The sequence below is a fragment of the Serinus canaria genome, chromosome 3, assembly GCF_022539315.1.
Source record: "Serinus canaria isolate serCan28SL12 chromosome 3, serCan2020, whole genome shotgun sequence".
NCBI classification, from domain to species: Eukaryota; Metazoa; Chordata; class Aves; order Passeriformes; family Fringillidae; genus Serinus; species Serinus canaria.
Genome location: NC_066316.1, coordinates 25,752,722 through 25,768,906, shown reverse-complemented (window position 1 = coordinate 25,768,906; position 16,185 = coordinate 25,752,722). Strand labels below are relative to the sequence as shown.

Sequence of the window (16,185 nt, the reverse complement as noted above, 5' to 3'; positions counted from 1 at the left end):
CTGAAATTTTACTAACACATCAAAGTTGGTAGTGTGTGATAAAGAGGTTCTTAATTTCAATAAACTGCTTTTAATTTAAAACCTAAGAATTTTTGAAGCTGCTGTCGGAGGCTGAGGGAAGGAGGTTCCAAATTTAAGCACATCAGTTAGTGATCTGATTCCTTTTAAGCATTGATCACAGCTGCCATTGACCTCTGGGTCACTGAAGGATGTTGAGTGTTTTGCAGTTTTCCTAAATTGGTTGTAATCCTGCCATGTTCTTATTGATACATTAATTGTCTACTTGAAAAAAAAAAAAAAAGACACTAATGTTTAGAATTCCTGAGTATGGATTTTAGACCCTTATTACATTAATTGCATTTTGTGCTTCATTTCTTTTACTATTTCATATCTGCAAAATGTTGGGAAGGGAATTATTGTATATACTTTGAGTCACACAATCTATTCTTTGTTACCAGTACAGTTTATTTTAAAATGTGCACTGTTCTGAATTTGGTGACTTTTTGTTCTTTAAGATTTCAAATTCATGGGGGTTTTTTGTGTGTGCATTTAATCTCACAGGCAAAGAGGATTGAGGGGCTTCTAGAACTGATTCCTGAGCATCTCGATCCAGCAGTGGCATACCGGTACCTCTTGAGATGCTATGGTAAGCGATGATCCTTGGAACAGTGTTTTACTGAGAACTCTGGAGACATTCAGAAAGGTCATGCAAGCCCTTACTTGCTTTACAGTTTGAGTCATAAAGAGGTGCAGGGCTTATCTGAGGTTTTTCTTGTCTCAGTCTCTTGGGTCTGTATGCTGTCCTGGCTGTTAGGATGAAGGAGCAACCAGCTGACACAAGCCGTGAATCCTTTACTTAGAACCTTAAGTAGAGGCTTCATGGAATAAGAAAGAATCCAGCCTAACCCATGGGGAAAATGCTGTAGAAATGCATGGCTTTTAAAATTAATTTAGCTTTTTTCCCCCAAAAGCATGTAGTAGTATTGACTCCTTTTATGTTTGTATATGTTTCAAAATCATAAGTGATTTGTTCTATCAGTAATGTGAAACAATCTTATTATTATTCTTAGTGTAAATTATTTATACATCTTCTAATGTAGCCAAAGTTAGTATTCCAGATGTCTGCATTTGAATTCACATAAATAGTTGAAGTACTTATCAGTTCCCTTTATAGCTGAAGTCAGAAGTGAGCACCTCTAAAAAAGTCAAGTTTTTTGTTTATGTATGTTTATTTGCAAGACTCACTCTTGGAAAACCAGGACATACAGCTCCTATGGCAACACTCAATTGGTTGTATTGTATTTGTTGTATGTACTATAAAAAGTAGCTTGCATCTCTGTGCTCTAGAGTCCTTTGCCTTGTGTACTCTGATACTGTCCTCCAGTTTTATAACAGGGAGTAAATCCTTTTCACACGTGTTACAAGCAAAAAAGAACAAGGACAGAAGCCTTTGTGCACCAGTCTATCACAGAGGAGATGAATAGGAATAATTAGGTAAAACACTTCAAACACAAATCCAAGATATGATGTTAAAGGAATACAAACTTACTTGTTTGAATCAAGTTGTAGAAGTGCTGTGATGTGTTATCTAACTTAGAAAATTTGCTTGCCTAGTAACATTGCAAAGAGCAATCACCACCAAAATTGTTTTGCCCTGTAACAGATAGTTTCAGGTTCACAGCAGGGTAAGGTTTTTAGCCTGCTTTTATAAAACAAAAAATTGCCCTTTTGTCACCAGCACTGTACTTGCTGCTTTATGCTGTCATTAGTCCTCTGCTGTTTTGCTTTAGTAAAAATTCTGTAAGTGAACAAGCTTCTCACTATCCTTCCTAACTCTACATGATGGTACAGCAGTTTCATAAAGAGATTGAAGAGAATCAATCACTTGCCCTACTATCCCTACAATAGTGGTTGGAGTGTATTGAACATGAGAAGCTACACTCTGTATGAACAGATGCTTGCTGTACTCTCTTCAGGCAGAGATGTACCTGGCTCCTAGCAGGTTCTAGAGGAGACACTCAGTACCAGCATGAAGAGTTTTAAAAGCTGTTCCCAGATTATTCTGTGCAAGTGTCTTACCTGTATGAGACATTGATCATTTGACTGTTAAAGGGATCATCAGCAAAATATTTAGCACAACTGAAAATGAGAAGATTGTGCTCTAGCCACGAGGGGTAGAAATAAGATCTTTTAAATCAAAGTTGGTGGGTTTTTTCATTTTAAAGTCATTAGTAAGCTTTCAAACATGGTTTCTTGTTTTGCACCAAATCCAACCCTGTATTAGCATAATTTTTGAGTGAAGAAATTATTCTCCTTTCAGGCCATTGTTATTTTTAATTAGAAAATGCTATGTAACATAGCAGAGGGTTGTTATTACCACAGTTGGTTACTGTTTGTAATTAACAAAAAAATGGGCAAATAAAGTTATAATTGTTTGTGTTTAGCAAAGATATAGTAGAACATAGATCACAGCTGAAAGAAGTTTGATCATCTGTCAGGCATCCATGATGGAACAAATAAAAGGACCTTTACTCCTGTCCTTGTCCTGAGATGAGATCCACTGCCAGGGCTAGCTTTCCTTCAGTCTGGTGAGATGCACAATCCTTTGCTGTATACCTTTTAGAAAAAAGAAATATGTAGAATCACGATTGCGTGGTCCATTAAATGCAATCTAAGTATTACCTCTTTTTGTTGGTGTTTCCCATACAATAAATCTATTTAAAGTTGTAGAAAGTTAACGATTTCTATGCTTTCATTAAGCTGTCATTTCATGCTGTTTTTGCAGTAGCCTCCCACATTAAAAAAGGAGCTCAGCCTCTTGCCAGATGTGAGTGGGAAGCTTTTTCTCATGAGAAAGGGACACAGGCTATCCATTTCTGCACAAAGCTTTTTTTTTCCTTTATGAACCATTGCTTTTATAGCTCCTGTGGTTGCGCAGATGATGTCTCCAAATGTGAACAAGTAAAACCTGAGACAGCTCCCATAATGCAGGTGTTTGTGATCTCCCTCCTAGGCAACAGAATGAATTTAACTGGACATGATGGCTTCCTTGATGTTTACAAGGTGCCAGGAACTGTTGTACTGCTTCTAGGACCCTGGGGACAGCAGTGAAACTGTCAGGGGTCGCTTCAGTTTCATCCCAATGCTTCTCAAGCAAATGTCTGAGCAGCAGTCGATGGTTAAGCATGAGTGAAAACAGGTGGAAAGAGAAACAAGTAACCACTGAGCTTTTTTGGGTTCTGTTTTTTTCCTCAGAATTGGATGGGGATGTTGCTTCTGTAAAGGCTACGTACGAGAAAGCAAAAGCGAAGAATATAGAGCTGCACGAGATCGCTTTGAAATCTTTAGCAACTTTTCTGAAGAAAGTAGGAGAACCTGTCCCTTTCACTGAACCCCCTGTGAGTATTTCCTAATTAAGAAATAGAGCTGCAGACTTGTGTGTGTTCAATATTAATAAAACAAATTGCATGAATAATTACATAGGGACTAGGTCTCTGCAGAGACTCCTCAAAGGAGGTAATGTGTGAAGTCTTGGCTATTGTGGGAGCTGTGGTAATCTTGCATTGGATTTGACTTGAGGAATTAAAGCCCCTTGGAGCTTATGATATTTAAACTACCTCCTTCTTATCAGGCACTCATCTACAGGTGTACCTTTATCAAATCTCCTTGGGGCATTTTTCTAAGCAATTGGACTTGAAAAGGCATGTAGAATGTGTGCTTCAGTAACAATTAATGGCTTCTAGTTTTCATTAATTAGTGTTTTGTGTCTACTACAAGTTGCTGAGCTAGTAAGATGGAATTTTAGAACTGTAGGAATTATTTTTCTGTTGCAGCTTTGCTTCTAGCTGCCCTGCCAAGGTACCTATGCAACTGTGCAGATACATGTTACTTGAGGGTGACAAACAGCATGATACTAAATCTGTGAAGATTGCAAATAGTTCTACATCATTCCTTTGACTAATAGTCTCCTAGTACCATTTTTGCTAAGCAGATTTGGAAGACATTCTATTTTCCATTCTCTAAGCAAACTTTTTATTGCAATTTTCTCACCACTTTTTATATTCTAAAAAAGTGTTCTGTAATTCTGTAAAGACTGACTATATACTGTTTCTCTATATTGCTTCATGATAAATGTGATTTTTCTTTTCTAATTTGGAAAGAATTGGAGAAAATTTTGGCGCAAAATATTTAGTTTAGCCTTTTAACGACTATGGTGGGTTTTTTCTCCAGCTTTACATAGTTTATAATCTGAATTTTTATTTGGACTGTAAATTTAAAACATAGAATGTCTGTTTCTTATATGTAGCTAGTAAAAATAAGAGTGTTTTTTCCAAGTCACTGGGATGATTCATTTCCTTGTTCAGTTTTTCTCTAATGCAGCTGGTCTTTAAAAACGTTTCAATTTTTTTGACACAATTGAAGATTGAAGTTAAAAAGTATTTTCATTTTAAAAATGAAATTGATTATATTATTGCATTTAGTAATAGAAGCTTCATTATGCATTTTTGGCAAGGTTTTCCTTTTCCTTTGATTCACTTTCTCTGGTATTTCTCCTAATTATACAGACTTCAATACAGATCTAGTTTTGCATGACAGAGAATAATAGATTTTGTCAGGACGTAAGACTTTGTTCAGAATTAGTAACTTCTCAGTTGAAACAAGGTTGAACTTGTTTATTCCACTCTGTTTATAGGAGCCTCTCAAGTTCTATGTGGAAAAATGGAGGAATAGAAGATCGGCAGCATCGTGAACAGACAGTTTTATGATTTAGTTGTTTATGAAATTGTTTAAATACTACATTCAATAAAAACTTTAAAAAGCATGTTATGTGTAATTTTTAATTTAAATCTGTGATTAACATCACTTTCCATAGCTGCAGTTGATAGAAACATTTATTAATGGAAATGCTGTTAAAATTGCTAATGAAGTATCAAGGTGCAGCCCTCTGAAATATTTCCATTTTGATGTGTGATCTGCTGTAAACTCAACTAGTTTTTTTGCCCCTGTTGATTTGCCAGATATATGTATATCAAGAAAGTCGCTAGAGGGGTACAGAACTGTAACTGAAGGAGACTGTCTTGTCCTTGTTCTTTGCCTGGTCACTGTACTTTGGGGAGAAAATGTGAGGGTGAAGAACACATCTTCAGGATTCAGCTGTATCTACGCAGGAAATAAACTTATTTTTTAAGTTTTCTCTTAATTGTTCTTTCTTGTGTTAAGCATCTTGGTAGGGTGTTGGATATTATATGTAAAGACAAAATACTTTCACCTTTTATACTAGCCTTGTGTGCTGTAGTCATATAGCATTTCATTCTCATAACTTAGTCCAGTTAATTTTATGGATATGGAGTTCTTATACAAGAACTCCATATCCATGAAAACATGCCCTTTAAACAAAGCAGTACCTTTTCTTTGCAGGGGTAGCAGTTTTTACTTGCTGGGAGACTGGTGGACACTCTTTATTTAAAGGAATGTGGGAGTACAGCTACTCTGAGATGATATTTTAGAGCCCAGAGTTGTGTGATCATGAAAATAAGACATGTCTAAGTTACAAAGATATTAGGTAGAAAATACGTCCATTATCTCTGTGCATTACGATGGAAACTCACAAATGTGCACATTGGTATTGTAAATGGAACACGTTGCCTGCTGAGTACTTCAGACAGGTTTTAATGAAATGAAAGATTGTTTCTGTGCATTTCAGCTTTGTTTATTAATCTTTACATTTTCAGCCATATCTTAACTGAGATATCTTTCTTAGGTTTTCCTACATAGGCAAATTTGTGGTAATTTAAAATTCATGTGTATGTTCAAGGTTTTGGCAAAATTTTGCAAGATATGGTCAAAGAAAAAAATTGTGACTTAATTTTTTTTAAGTTAAACTTCTAATTAAATTAATTATTATATTAACAAATACACAAAAAAATCCTGCTGTAGTTTAAAAATGAGGCTTCACTGATCAGGAGCGGGGGAGAGTGGTAAAATTTGTTCTCCAGGCAAGCTGGCTGAATGCAAGCAGTGCCTGCCTCCTCGGTGGTGTGGCTTTGCAGTGACCTTCATCACTCCACGAGCGTCGACTCGACAACACACGGCAGCTCCGTGGCTCAAACCGCCTCGCACCCTTTGTTCCTGCCTTGTCAAGATTAGGCATTAACGTTTGAAATTTCATTCATAGCCTAATGGTTGTGTGCCCTATCTGAAAGCAAGCCTGGGCAGGACTCAGTTTATTTCATTTCACAAATGGAGATGGTTCTTTTTTCTAAAGCTGCAGCTACATTACATGTGTTTCAATGTAATAGCAGCATAATTGAAGACTGTGTCAACTAGTTGGCAACCCTCTCTCTGGTGCCACAGCTCTTGTTTTTAGAGGTCATCTCATGAATCTCTCCATTTCACAGCAGTAGCCTTGTTCCTGTAAGTGGAGTCACAGCTGAGCGTAACTTGAGGAAATGGGCACAGATGCAGCTGGAGCTGAGCTAGCACATGGATTAAGGAAAAGAATATTACTGGAAAAACACCAGGTCACCACAGAGGAAGTTAACAGCAAATCTGGATCTGAACTCCCTTTTTGACAAGGAGGTGAAGTCTCATGAGGCTGTGGATCAGGTACTGCACCTATCAGTGGTCTGTGTTGTGATGCCAAGGGGTCATGTTTGCTGGCTGCTGCCCTCTGAGGCAGGAGAGCAGCACACAGGGCCACAGCCAGATGCAGGGCTGTGTTGCTGGTGCCCACGGTGGGGTCTGACCGTGCAGGATTGGTGCTAGTTAACATCTGTCCATTTTTCTTCTAGCTGGTTTGCCTCTCAGCCAGAACCATGCCCTGTAATTGCTGCAGTTACAGAGATAATAAGTACATTTGATAGCCTGTAACTGAGGAGTGTAAGTGAAATTGTTTTCAGCTCCAAAATTGCCTTTTGAGTGACCTCATGGAAAATCGTGGGCTGAGCTAGCCAGCTCTGCAGCCCGTTAAACATCAGTGAGGTGCTGCAGGAACATGAGACCAAACAGAACCAAGGTTTCATGGCAGCAGTGACAGGGAAATGAGCTAAAGGACATGCTGACCATTTGGGATCCCCTTGGAATAGCCTGGACTCATGGAGCCCAGTCCGTCTCTGTGGCAGAGATGGGAAGAAGGAGATTATTCAAAGAATGAGCTGCTGTTGTATGATAATACTTTTGATTTCCTGTTCCAGTAAATGTTTCATGTGCAGTTAAGGGATGATTACACACAGAAGTGCAGTCTCTCCTGTCTTTAAAATGTGGGCCAGTGAGGGATTTGTGCCACTCTGGGACACAATCATCTCAGTCTGAAACAAGGTTATACCGAGAAGGTTTTGCAGAATCGGCATTTGTGCCGACTTCAAGAGCACGCTTGAAATGATAATATTTCTTGTGCATCGTTGTGCTGAGACTCAGCCATTTCAAGCATGAAGAAAAGTGCAGTTTAGAAGGTTGGCATTTCTTTACCAAATAAGTAGGTGGTTTCATTATTTCTTCCTCTTCAAAGAGAGAAACCTGTAAGATGAGAAAATGCAGAATGGCAGCCTTGCGAACTTGTCACGGTGATTTACTGGTCCTGAGAGCAAATGTACTCTGGCACACTGACCACAGCATGCACCCCTTTAAAGCAGGATAGAATTATTTGCCACCAGCTAGTGGATAACTGGGACTGTGCAAGATCCAGACCAGGTGCAGTGTCTGTGAGATGGGAGCCTGCCTTTCCAGAGGCCTCCGTGGGAAGCAGAGAGCCTGCTGACATGCCATGACCTGACATGTTACTGCAGAAAGCAAATTGTGGGAGTGTGTATGTGTTTGCATAATCGTGTGGCTTGATTGGGGTTGAGAGGACTGGGAAAAGCTTGCTGCCTGAATTGAGATGACATAATCTCACCTCTGTGCCCTGCACCACATTATGGGCTTGCCTCTTCCCCCACTCCTCTTGAGGCAGGGGCAGGAGCAAGGGGCTTTGGGGCTTTTGAGATCAAGACAGGAGAAGTTTCCTCGTTAACTACCGATGTAGTCATTTGCAGCATGATAATTACATGCTATGGTTTTATCCTTATCTACTAAAACAGTTCGTTCAACTCATTGTCTCCTGAGACCCTTTTTTATGGCAAGAATTGCAGCTTGGTAGGTTAGTAGCTGTCTTCACACTTCCTTAATTTGTACCCACTGTTGAGAATGGGGTAGCTGAAGGGATTGTGGCTCTGGCAGTGAGAGTCAGAGGGCTTTTATAGAGGGAAAGCCTGAGTCAGCAGGATTCCAGCTGCAGTTTACTTGACAAGGGAGAATCATAACTGTGAAGGGAGGATCATGAGTGCACATACTGACAGAGGAATAGACTGGTAGTGTGTTCACCAGGGTACTACTGGATTTAGTGCTTTTCTTTGAACATGTGATGCTTCTGGACTCCCCAGGAACGCAGCAGAGGAGAAAGTGACAGAAGTGATAGATGTGACCAGGAGGTCTCTCTGTTCAGTGTGAGAAATCTGTCAGCATCTAGAAAGAATGTCCAGTTTCCTGCACCAGTTTATTTTTACTGTAAAGGTGAAAAAGGTACACATGTAAGAAAAAGCTGAGACTGTAATTGGATGTAGCCCTTTTTTTTTAGCAGGTATTTCTCTGCATTTCTTAAAATTATTCTCATAATTTCTGTGTAAACTAACTGCCAAAAAACATTTCCTTTCCAGAATGGCTGCAGCCTCTGGTGGTTTCCCAGTGCTTCTGTGAATCAATAATCAGGGGAAACCCAATATCCTTCTAAGTTAGTGGCTCCAGCTGAGACTGTAAATCAATCTGAGGGCATCTTCCTGAGCATGCAGATCCTCAGCTACAAGAGCAAAGTGCTGGGTTTCCCATTAGATATGGAAATAAGATATGGAAGGTTGAGGTTTAAGTTTTCTCTACTGTTTCCTGTAATTAAGAAAATGAGATAATAGAATCTGTCTTATGCAGTGCCTGCTATAGACGGGGGTTCCACGTTGATCTACTTTTAGATAAAACTATTAATGCAGGGTTTCTCTCTGATACTCCTAAACCTTTATATTGCAACTGGCTAATGCTTCACAATTTCTCATGTGATTACTCTTGAACACTGATAAAGCACTGGTATCTGTGGAACTGTTATTGTCTGGAGTGATTGCTACCAACCTCTTTGTAGCTCTGTGTTTCTCACAGTTATTTCCCTCAGCTCCAAGTGCCAGTGAACTCAGGGCTTAGAAAGCAGCAAACCCCAGTGTCTGGCATTGATGAGCCTTGACAACCAGCAGCAAGTTTAATTCCTGGCTTTGCAAGTAGTTGGCATCTGCTGTTCTTCACATAGTCCATGAGACCAGGGCAGATGTGAAAAGTGAGTTTTGGGAGGGTTGTAGATAGTTGGAGATGAGTCTTGAGGGCAGGAGTGGAGGGTGTACTTTCCAGGTGGAAAGTGGTTTGGGCTGGTGGGAAAGCAGGGGAGTGTGGACAGGACAGGGTTGTTCTGGCTAACCTCCTTCAAGGCTGTCAAAGGCAGCTCAGTTTTGGTGGGTGCTGGATTTTTATTTATGGGAGATGGGCTGGGGAGGGCTGGTTGTCAAAATACTGGATCAGTGCAGAGGAACTCTGAAGGGATAGGAAGTACAGGGAAACTGGGAAGGATGGCAGTTGTCTCAAAAGACAAAACCAGCAACTTCAGCATGATGCCTTAGGCCTGGGATTTGGGAGTGATTGGGATTGGGAGTGAATGACCATGAGGGGAAGGAGCAGCCTGCAGATTGTTGGCTGCCGTGGTCGACGACACACCACCATGGACCTTTGCCCTTTGCATGGCTCCTGCTGACTCCTCTTCAGTTGCTTCTCCTTGAGGTGTGCTGCTGTGGCAGCAGCAAGGGCTGCTAGGGTTGTGCTGGCTGCTGAGCCCAGCTCAGTGAAGGAGGAGGCCACAAAGAACTGATCAGAGCTGCTGACTCAAGCTGAACCTCATGCCTTTCCCCCACAGGGAGTTGGGGTGGCACTGGCCCTGTAATCACAGGTAAAGGGTGAGGAGCATCATCACAGGACAGAAATCCCAAATGAAGTCTGTTCCAGCAGCAGCCTCTTCAACCTTCTCAAATCCAAAAGCAGCTGTAAGAGTAAGCGTGGTGTTAGTGTAATTCGGGGTGGTGCTGAACAGGAGTCTGGATACAGGACCATGCCTAGCATTGGGCCTGTCACCATTTCTTTGCATGTTCTGATATTGGAATTGCAGCCACAGGTGAGGCTGTAACTGAAGCATCTGTGTCCAGTTTCTGAGCCTGCTACCGAGCCATAATCTGAAAAACTTTCTGCCTACACCAAAAATAAATCATGCACTTGCCCTTGTTACTTGCAGAGTTCCCTGGGATTTTCCTCCCATCAGTTTAGTTAGTAGATGGGATGGTTTGTGTGTGGGGTTAGTTAACTGCAAAGCTTGATCATCTCTAGCAGTTGTCCAGTTCTAGGGCCCTCAGAACCCTTTGTAAGTAAAATTACACTGTAAAAATTAGAAATAGGATAGAAAGTGTATGCTCACTGGAAAATCCATTAGGAGCAATATATCTGTAGACTTTGCTTAAACAGGGTTTTTGCATTTCTTCATTATATTATTGACACAGCCTACATTTCAAACATTAATGTTCAGCAAGAGAGAGCACTGGTAATATCATGTACTGCACCTGGTTAACAGTTCAGCATTCCAGGGAGGAGGAAAAACCACTTGATCAAGTGTGTGATAGCTGAAAATAAATATCTATATAATGTGAAATTAATTATTTTGAATCCTCTAGTTTTCCACCTTTTTATATATGCGTAGTTAATGACAACCATATTTTTCATCCCCTATAGTACATATAAAATATTGTGCTCCAGTTGTGTTTGTGCCAAGGAATACAATTTCTGCATTTGAGTGTCTTTCTCACTGTCATCAATAACATTATGAATTTGTCTAAATTCAGCAAGTAAAAACAAGGTTGAAAACTATGTTTTATACCACTAGCTGCAGGGGGCATAAAATTACGGTAATTTGTGGCTTTACTATTGTCAGTCATGTTCAGGAGTTTTTTTCCAGTGGAAATTTGTCACGCGCCTGTCACTGAACACACTACGGAGCTGCAAGGCGTTTTTCTAGTACAGAGGCACTGAGCAATTCCCTGTGAAGTACAGAAAGCTGAAAATACTCATTCACCTTTCTTTTGTCTTGCTTTTAGAAGGAACAAACCTGGAGCAAGTGTGTGGAAAGCGTTGGTCAGTGCTGAGCTCTGCCGTAACCAGCCAAGTGCACCTTTCTTGGTAAAAGCATTTGGCCAAAATGCTTTTTTACATGATTATTTGTAGGAGTTGTGGGGGGAACTGGGGAAGCAGGTACAGTTTGTGGTGTGAGAGGCCAGAAGTGCTGTGTGCAGAATCACACAGCACTTCTGGCCTCTCACATTCTGTGTGCAGAATCACACAGCACTTCTGTTGCGCTGGTGGGACCATGCTGGCTTTTGGACTGTGCCCACCAGCCTGAAATGTCCCTGTAGCTCTGGGGCAGCTCATGCTCCTGTTGCTAAGAACTGCAAGCCAAAAAGTTGATTAAATGATTAGATCAAGGGGGTGCTAAAAAAGCAAAGAAGTTGTTGGTGTTCTGCCGTGCTCAGCAGAGATCAGAGTCCCTTGGGCTGATGGCCACCACAGGTTTGACCTCCAACTTTCCTACCTGAAAATCCAGCAACTGCCTTGTGTAGCCTAACATCAGTACCTGGTGGCAGCTAGTAAGGGCACTACACATCCTGTTCTTGAGAGTTTTCATTTTGTGTAGTACATTTTTCTGCTGCCTGATTTGGAGCTCTCATTTTTTTGGGTTTATGCCATTCTATGGTCAGATGAAGCCCTACCACCAGATGATTGGCTATTTTTAACTGAGTCATAGAAGATTCAGGTGTTTTTTGAAAAGTGATTATTAAGATAATATTAGTGCTTTCAGGGCAATCTTCACAGCATTGAATCTTGAGAAGGACGGTGTTTACTTGTGTCAGGGAGGGGTAGCTGCAGTGCTGCTACATTGTTTGGTTTTCTTCCTTCTGATTTTCTCAGTGAAACTTGGAGGTTTTCTATTTCAAGAAAGTTTCTGTTGTTTTCTAAAAACTTCCCCCATCCCCCAGTAGTGAAAGTGAGCAAATGTACTGTCTTGAAGACGGATGATGTTACCTGTGACCTGATATGGTTGTATGTTATATTGCAAGGCACTGGGAGTTTACTGAAAATTGCATATTGTAGGCATTTTGGTTTGGATTACTTGTGAATGTTCATAGATTTCCAATTCCTCTGCATTTGTTTGAAAATTCAGGCTAATTTGCTTGTGTAAAAAATATAAATTATTTTTGAGGCAAGTGGTATTGTTTGTTTACTCACCATGTAGTTTTGGCCAGTACTTTAACACTTAGGCCCCTAAACCCACTTGTTCCACATGAAAAAACTACTGTGGGGCAGAAACAATGCTGAGATGCAGTAGGAAATGTAGCAAAATCTGATCAGATGCTTAAAGAGGAGCAAAACATACAAATGTGTTGTTGATGGGAGATGCTGGTTCTGAATCCATGGTGTGAATGCTGAGGGTTTGAAGTTGCAGGGTTTTTAGCACTGGAAGCATTATAAGTATCTAAATGTGACCATAAAAGCAAAATAATGCCAGCAAAATTTGCAATTCAAAATAACCTTTAAGTTTGATTTAATGACAAAATAAATGTCAACAAAGAGTCTTATATTAATTATACATATTGGCAACAGCGCTTCTACAAATTATGGATTTGAACTGCTTTTTAAATATTCTCTACAAAAAAAAAAAGAAAAGAGCAATCATAGGCATTGGTAATGTGTGTATATACATATGTATGTAATCCATTCATGCAGATACTTTTACATATTAACAGGAACACACATATATATGTGCTTTCTAAAGCTCAGCAGTTCTGAAAAGGGTTAAGCAGTTTTAAAATTACCTCAACCCACTGCTTAAACACTGTTGCTTTAATTAATAGCTGCTAACACATGAAGGGCTTGTCTTGGCTCTCAGAGTATATTAAAAAAAAAAAAAGCAGCATGTCACAGAGCTCTGTGTACACTGTTTCTTGTCTACTGCCATTAAAATTAATCACTGTGGCTATAACCTGAAAGGTTTGTTATTTCTGGTACAAGTGGACACACCAACACCTGCAATTTCTTGCCTAAAGAATCTCCATGTCTGTGATTTTGTGTGTGATTTTTTTAAAAGGAATGTAATGGTTGTGGTTTTTTTTTTTTAAAGGAATGGCTATTGATACTTACCTAGCATTTCTGAAGAGATTGCTGGAATGAACAAAAATGAAATTAATCTTTTGGCAACTACTTATTAATTTAGGCTAGCCATAGTGAAAGCTAGTCATTCCCCAAGGAGAAGGTAAGAATATTTTGGAGGACTAACACTATGAGCCAGTATGCAGGGCAGTGTTTCTATAATCCATTTTCCAGTGCTAAAAGGGTTTGTCCTTTTGGCATAGTGGAGACTGCATAAACTTGGAGTGGAAATTGAGGAAGAACTTCCCACCTCTTGCCATATTAAATACTAAACTAATAAATGGAATTTTTTAATCTGTTTCTCAACAGATCAGTATCCATGTAACCAAAAACAACTCTTGGAGCTCTAAATTTGGTGAATTTTCCTTACAAATGTCATTGTTTTTTGTATTTGATAATCCCATTCCCAAACTGGACACATCTGCACACTGCAGCCCCACAGACTGGTGCAGATGGGTTGTTCAAACAGTCGTTGGACAAAGCAGCCTGGAAACCCTGTAACCAATTAAATGTGGTGCCAGTTCAAAACCAGTTTCGCACTGACTTGCTTCCCTGCAGGAGCAGGGGCTGGGTCTTAGAGCTGAGGAGATCCCTTCTAAAGCTGGCCAGGGGGGATATAGGGAGAGCAAAGACAGCCCTTGGTGAATCCTTGGGATGGTGGCACTGTTGGACTGTGCATTGCTGGGTGGCACATCTGCCTTACCATGCTGCTAAAGTCCCTAACATGATACTGGTCCTGTGCAGTGAGCTTTGGGCAGAGGGAGCAGTGCAGTGAGCTTTGGGCAGAGGGGGCAGTACAATGAGTTTTGGGCAGGGCCTTCCTTGTGTTGTTTAGTCTCAGTGTTGAGATTGCTGTGGACTGCAGCAGCTCAGGTTATACAGATACAGGCAGTGCAGGCAGGAGGGCACAGTGAGCTGCTGCTGCTGATGCAGGGATACAGTCTAAGGAAAAGGAATGGCTACTCTCAAACTTGGAAAGCAAAGCTGTGCTGAAATTCAGTTATGACTTTCAGCCTTGGCTGGAGCTCGTGGGAAGACTTCTAGTGCCTCACCAGGCATTTGCTTTTGCAGCAGCAGCAGCTCTGCAGCGGGAGCGTGCACAGAGGCCGAGGCATGACCTTCCCTGGCTGAGAGGGACATTGTTCCCCCAAACCTGCATTATTTGCAAGTGCCAGCAGTGCGAGTGGGGCAGGTTGTGTGTCATCCACCCACTGGTGCCTGAGCTCCTCTCCGCACGCAGCCCCACGGATGCTATTGTTAGGCACGAACGCTAATTGCTGGTATTTCAAGGCTCCTACCTTCTTATTGCTAAAGCCTGTAACAATAATCACAGCCTAGATTCCCCATCTCTCGGCATCAAGGAAACAAGATATGATCATAGGCAGCGTGCTAATGTAATTGTAGTATATAGAATATGAGCTTTTTCTGTGTAAACAGAGGCCTGGCCACATCCTATGATAGCTCTTCCCGCACTCCGCACGCGGGCTGTTCCTCGGCTCACCGCTCAAGTCCCCATTATGGATACATCCAGCCTTGTCATAACACCACCTCTGAAACACTCACACCGTTTGGTCCTGCTGCATAATGGTGAGAGGGTGGAATATTAAATGGAAAAAGGCTGTTTAAGTAATGTCAGCAGCCTGACTAATTTCACAAAAGGAAGGAAATTCAAAGTTAAGGCTATGGTATATTCTTATCTAGATGCCTGAAGATTTCTCTGCGTGACAATATGCCCCTAAAATTCAGAGCTGTCCCTTATGTCTGTAATTTCTCCCATTGTGTCGCTCCTTTTTTTTTTATTAAACATCAAAGTGAATTCACAACAGAGAGTCAGCCTAGAATTTAATCCTCTAAATACCTTGAAAATAGAGGTTTAGACTAGAAGTACCAATATATACCCTTAAAACTTCAGTGTAATATAAAAGAGATTCTAATCACAACAGATCATTACAAAGAAGAGTAAACCACTTAAAAAAAATTAAGTGTCTTAAATATAATAAAAAGGAATAATTAAGAATCAAACAGGAAGCTGCTATTCTGACAATTTAATGATGCTGAATTGGACTGAAAGAACTGGCTTTGCCACTGAAAGGCAGTGAAAATCTGATAATTTCAAAATGGCACTAAGATCAGATCAAGTGGGTTTCTTTGAAATAAAATGCAGCAGAACGAGAAAGAAATGGTAGGATTCACCTTAGAATGTGTTTTGGATTCCTACTGCTGCCTGGGGCTAAAGATCTTATTTTATCAGACCTGCTTAACATCTATAGACCAGTGTTTTCCTGGGAATTTATTACCATGTGGAACCTGTGGAAAGTAATGTGGTAGTCCTAACTGCCAAAGAGAATAATGAAATATGGTTGTTCTTTCGTTCCTATTTCTTAAAAAAAAAACCAAACAGAACAACCAAAACCAACCAAACCTCATAACGTACATGACAGTATCTGGGACATTACACCTGATTACATTAGGAGTTCTTCACTGTGTGCAATGTGCAAATGAAAGTTAAGTAGACAATCTGCTTTGGGTTTCAATATGTAGGAACAGATATATGCATCTAAACGTTTAAAAGCAAGCAAGCTAATCTTACAAAATGCTCACAGCAAGTGTACACATAATTTGCACATCCACTTACCATGACTCTGTGAATTATGGCCATGTATTTACTGATACTCATTTTCTGAGCATAACTAGATGCACTATGACAAGCATTAATATGTTGCATAGTTAGATTTTTAATTACTCAGGGGCAGGTTGGTGTTTTCTACCTGAGAACCTTAGGAAGGAAACTTGGCAAATTGCTATGATGTGTATTGCAATGGAGAAAGATGTCATTAATAACACACAGTTGGTATGAATTTATATTGTAAAAATAAA

The 16,185-nt window shown here is 40.3% G+C and overlaps 1 protein-coding gene across 1 annotated transcript in view; it reads left to right on the top strand.

The window, feature by feature from the left end:
• LRPPRC (leucine rich pentatricopeptide repeat containing) overlaps positions 1-5,193 on the top strand; it is an 87,564-nt gene extending 82,371 nt beyond the window's left edge. The window contains exons 37-39 of the mRNA XM_050971875.1: positions 562-646; positions 3,256-3,398; positions 4,694-5,193. Of these exons, the coding sequence (XP_050827832.1) occupies positions 562-646; positions 3,256-3,398; positions 4,694-4,750 (285 nt within the window). The 3' untranslated portion in view covers positions 4,751-5,193. The remainder of the gene's footprint in view (positions 1-561; positions 647-3,255; positions 3,399-4,693) is intronic.
• Positions 5,194-16,185: the final 10,992 nt, after the last annotated feature.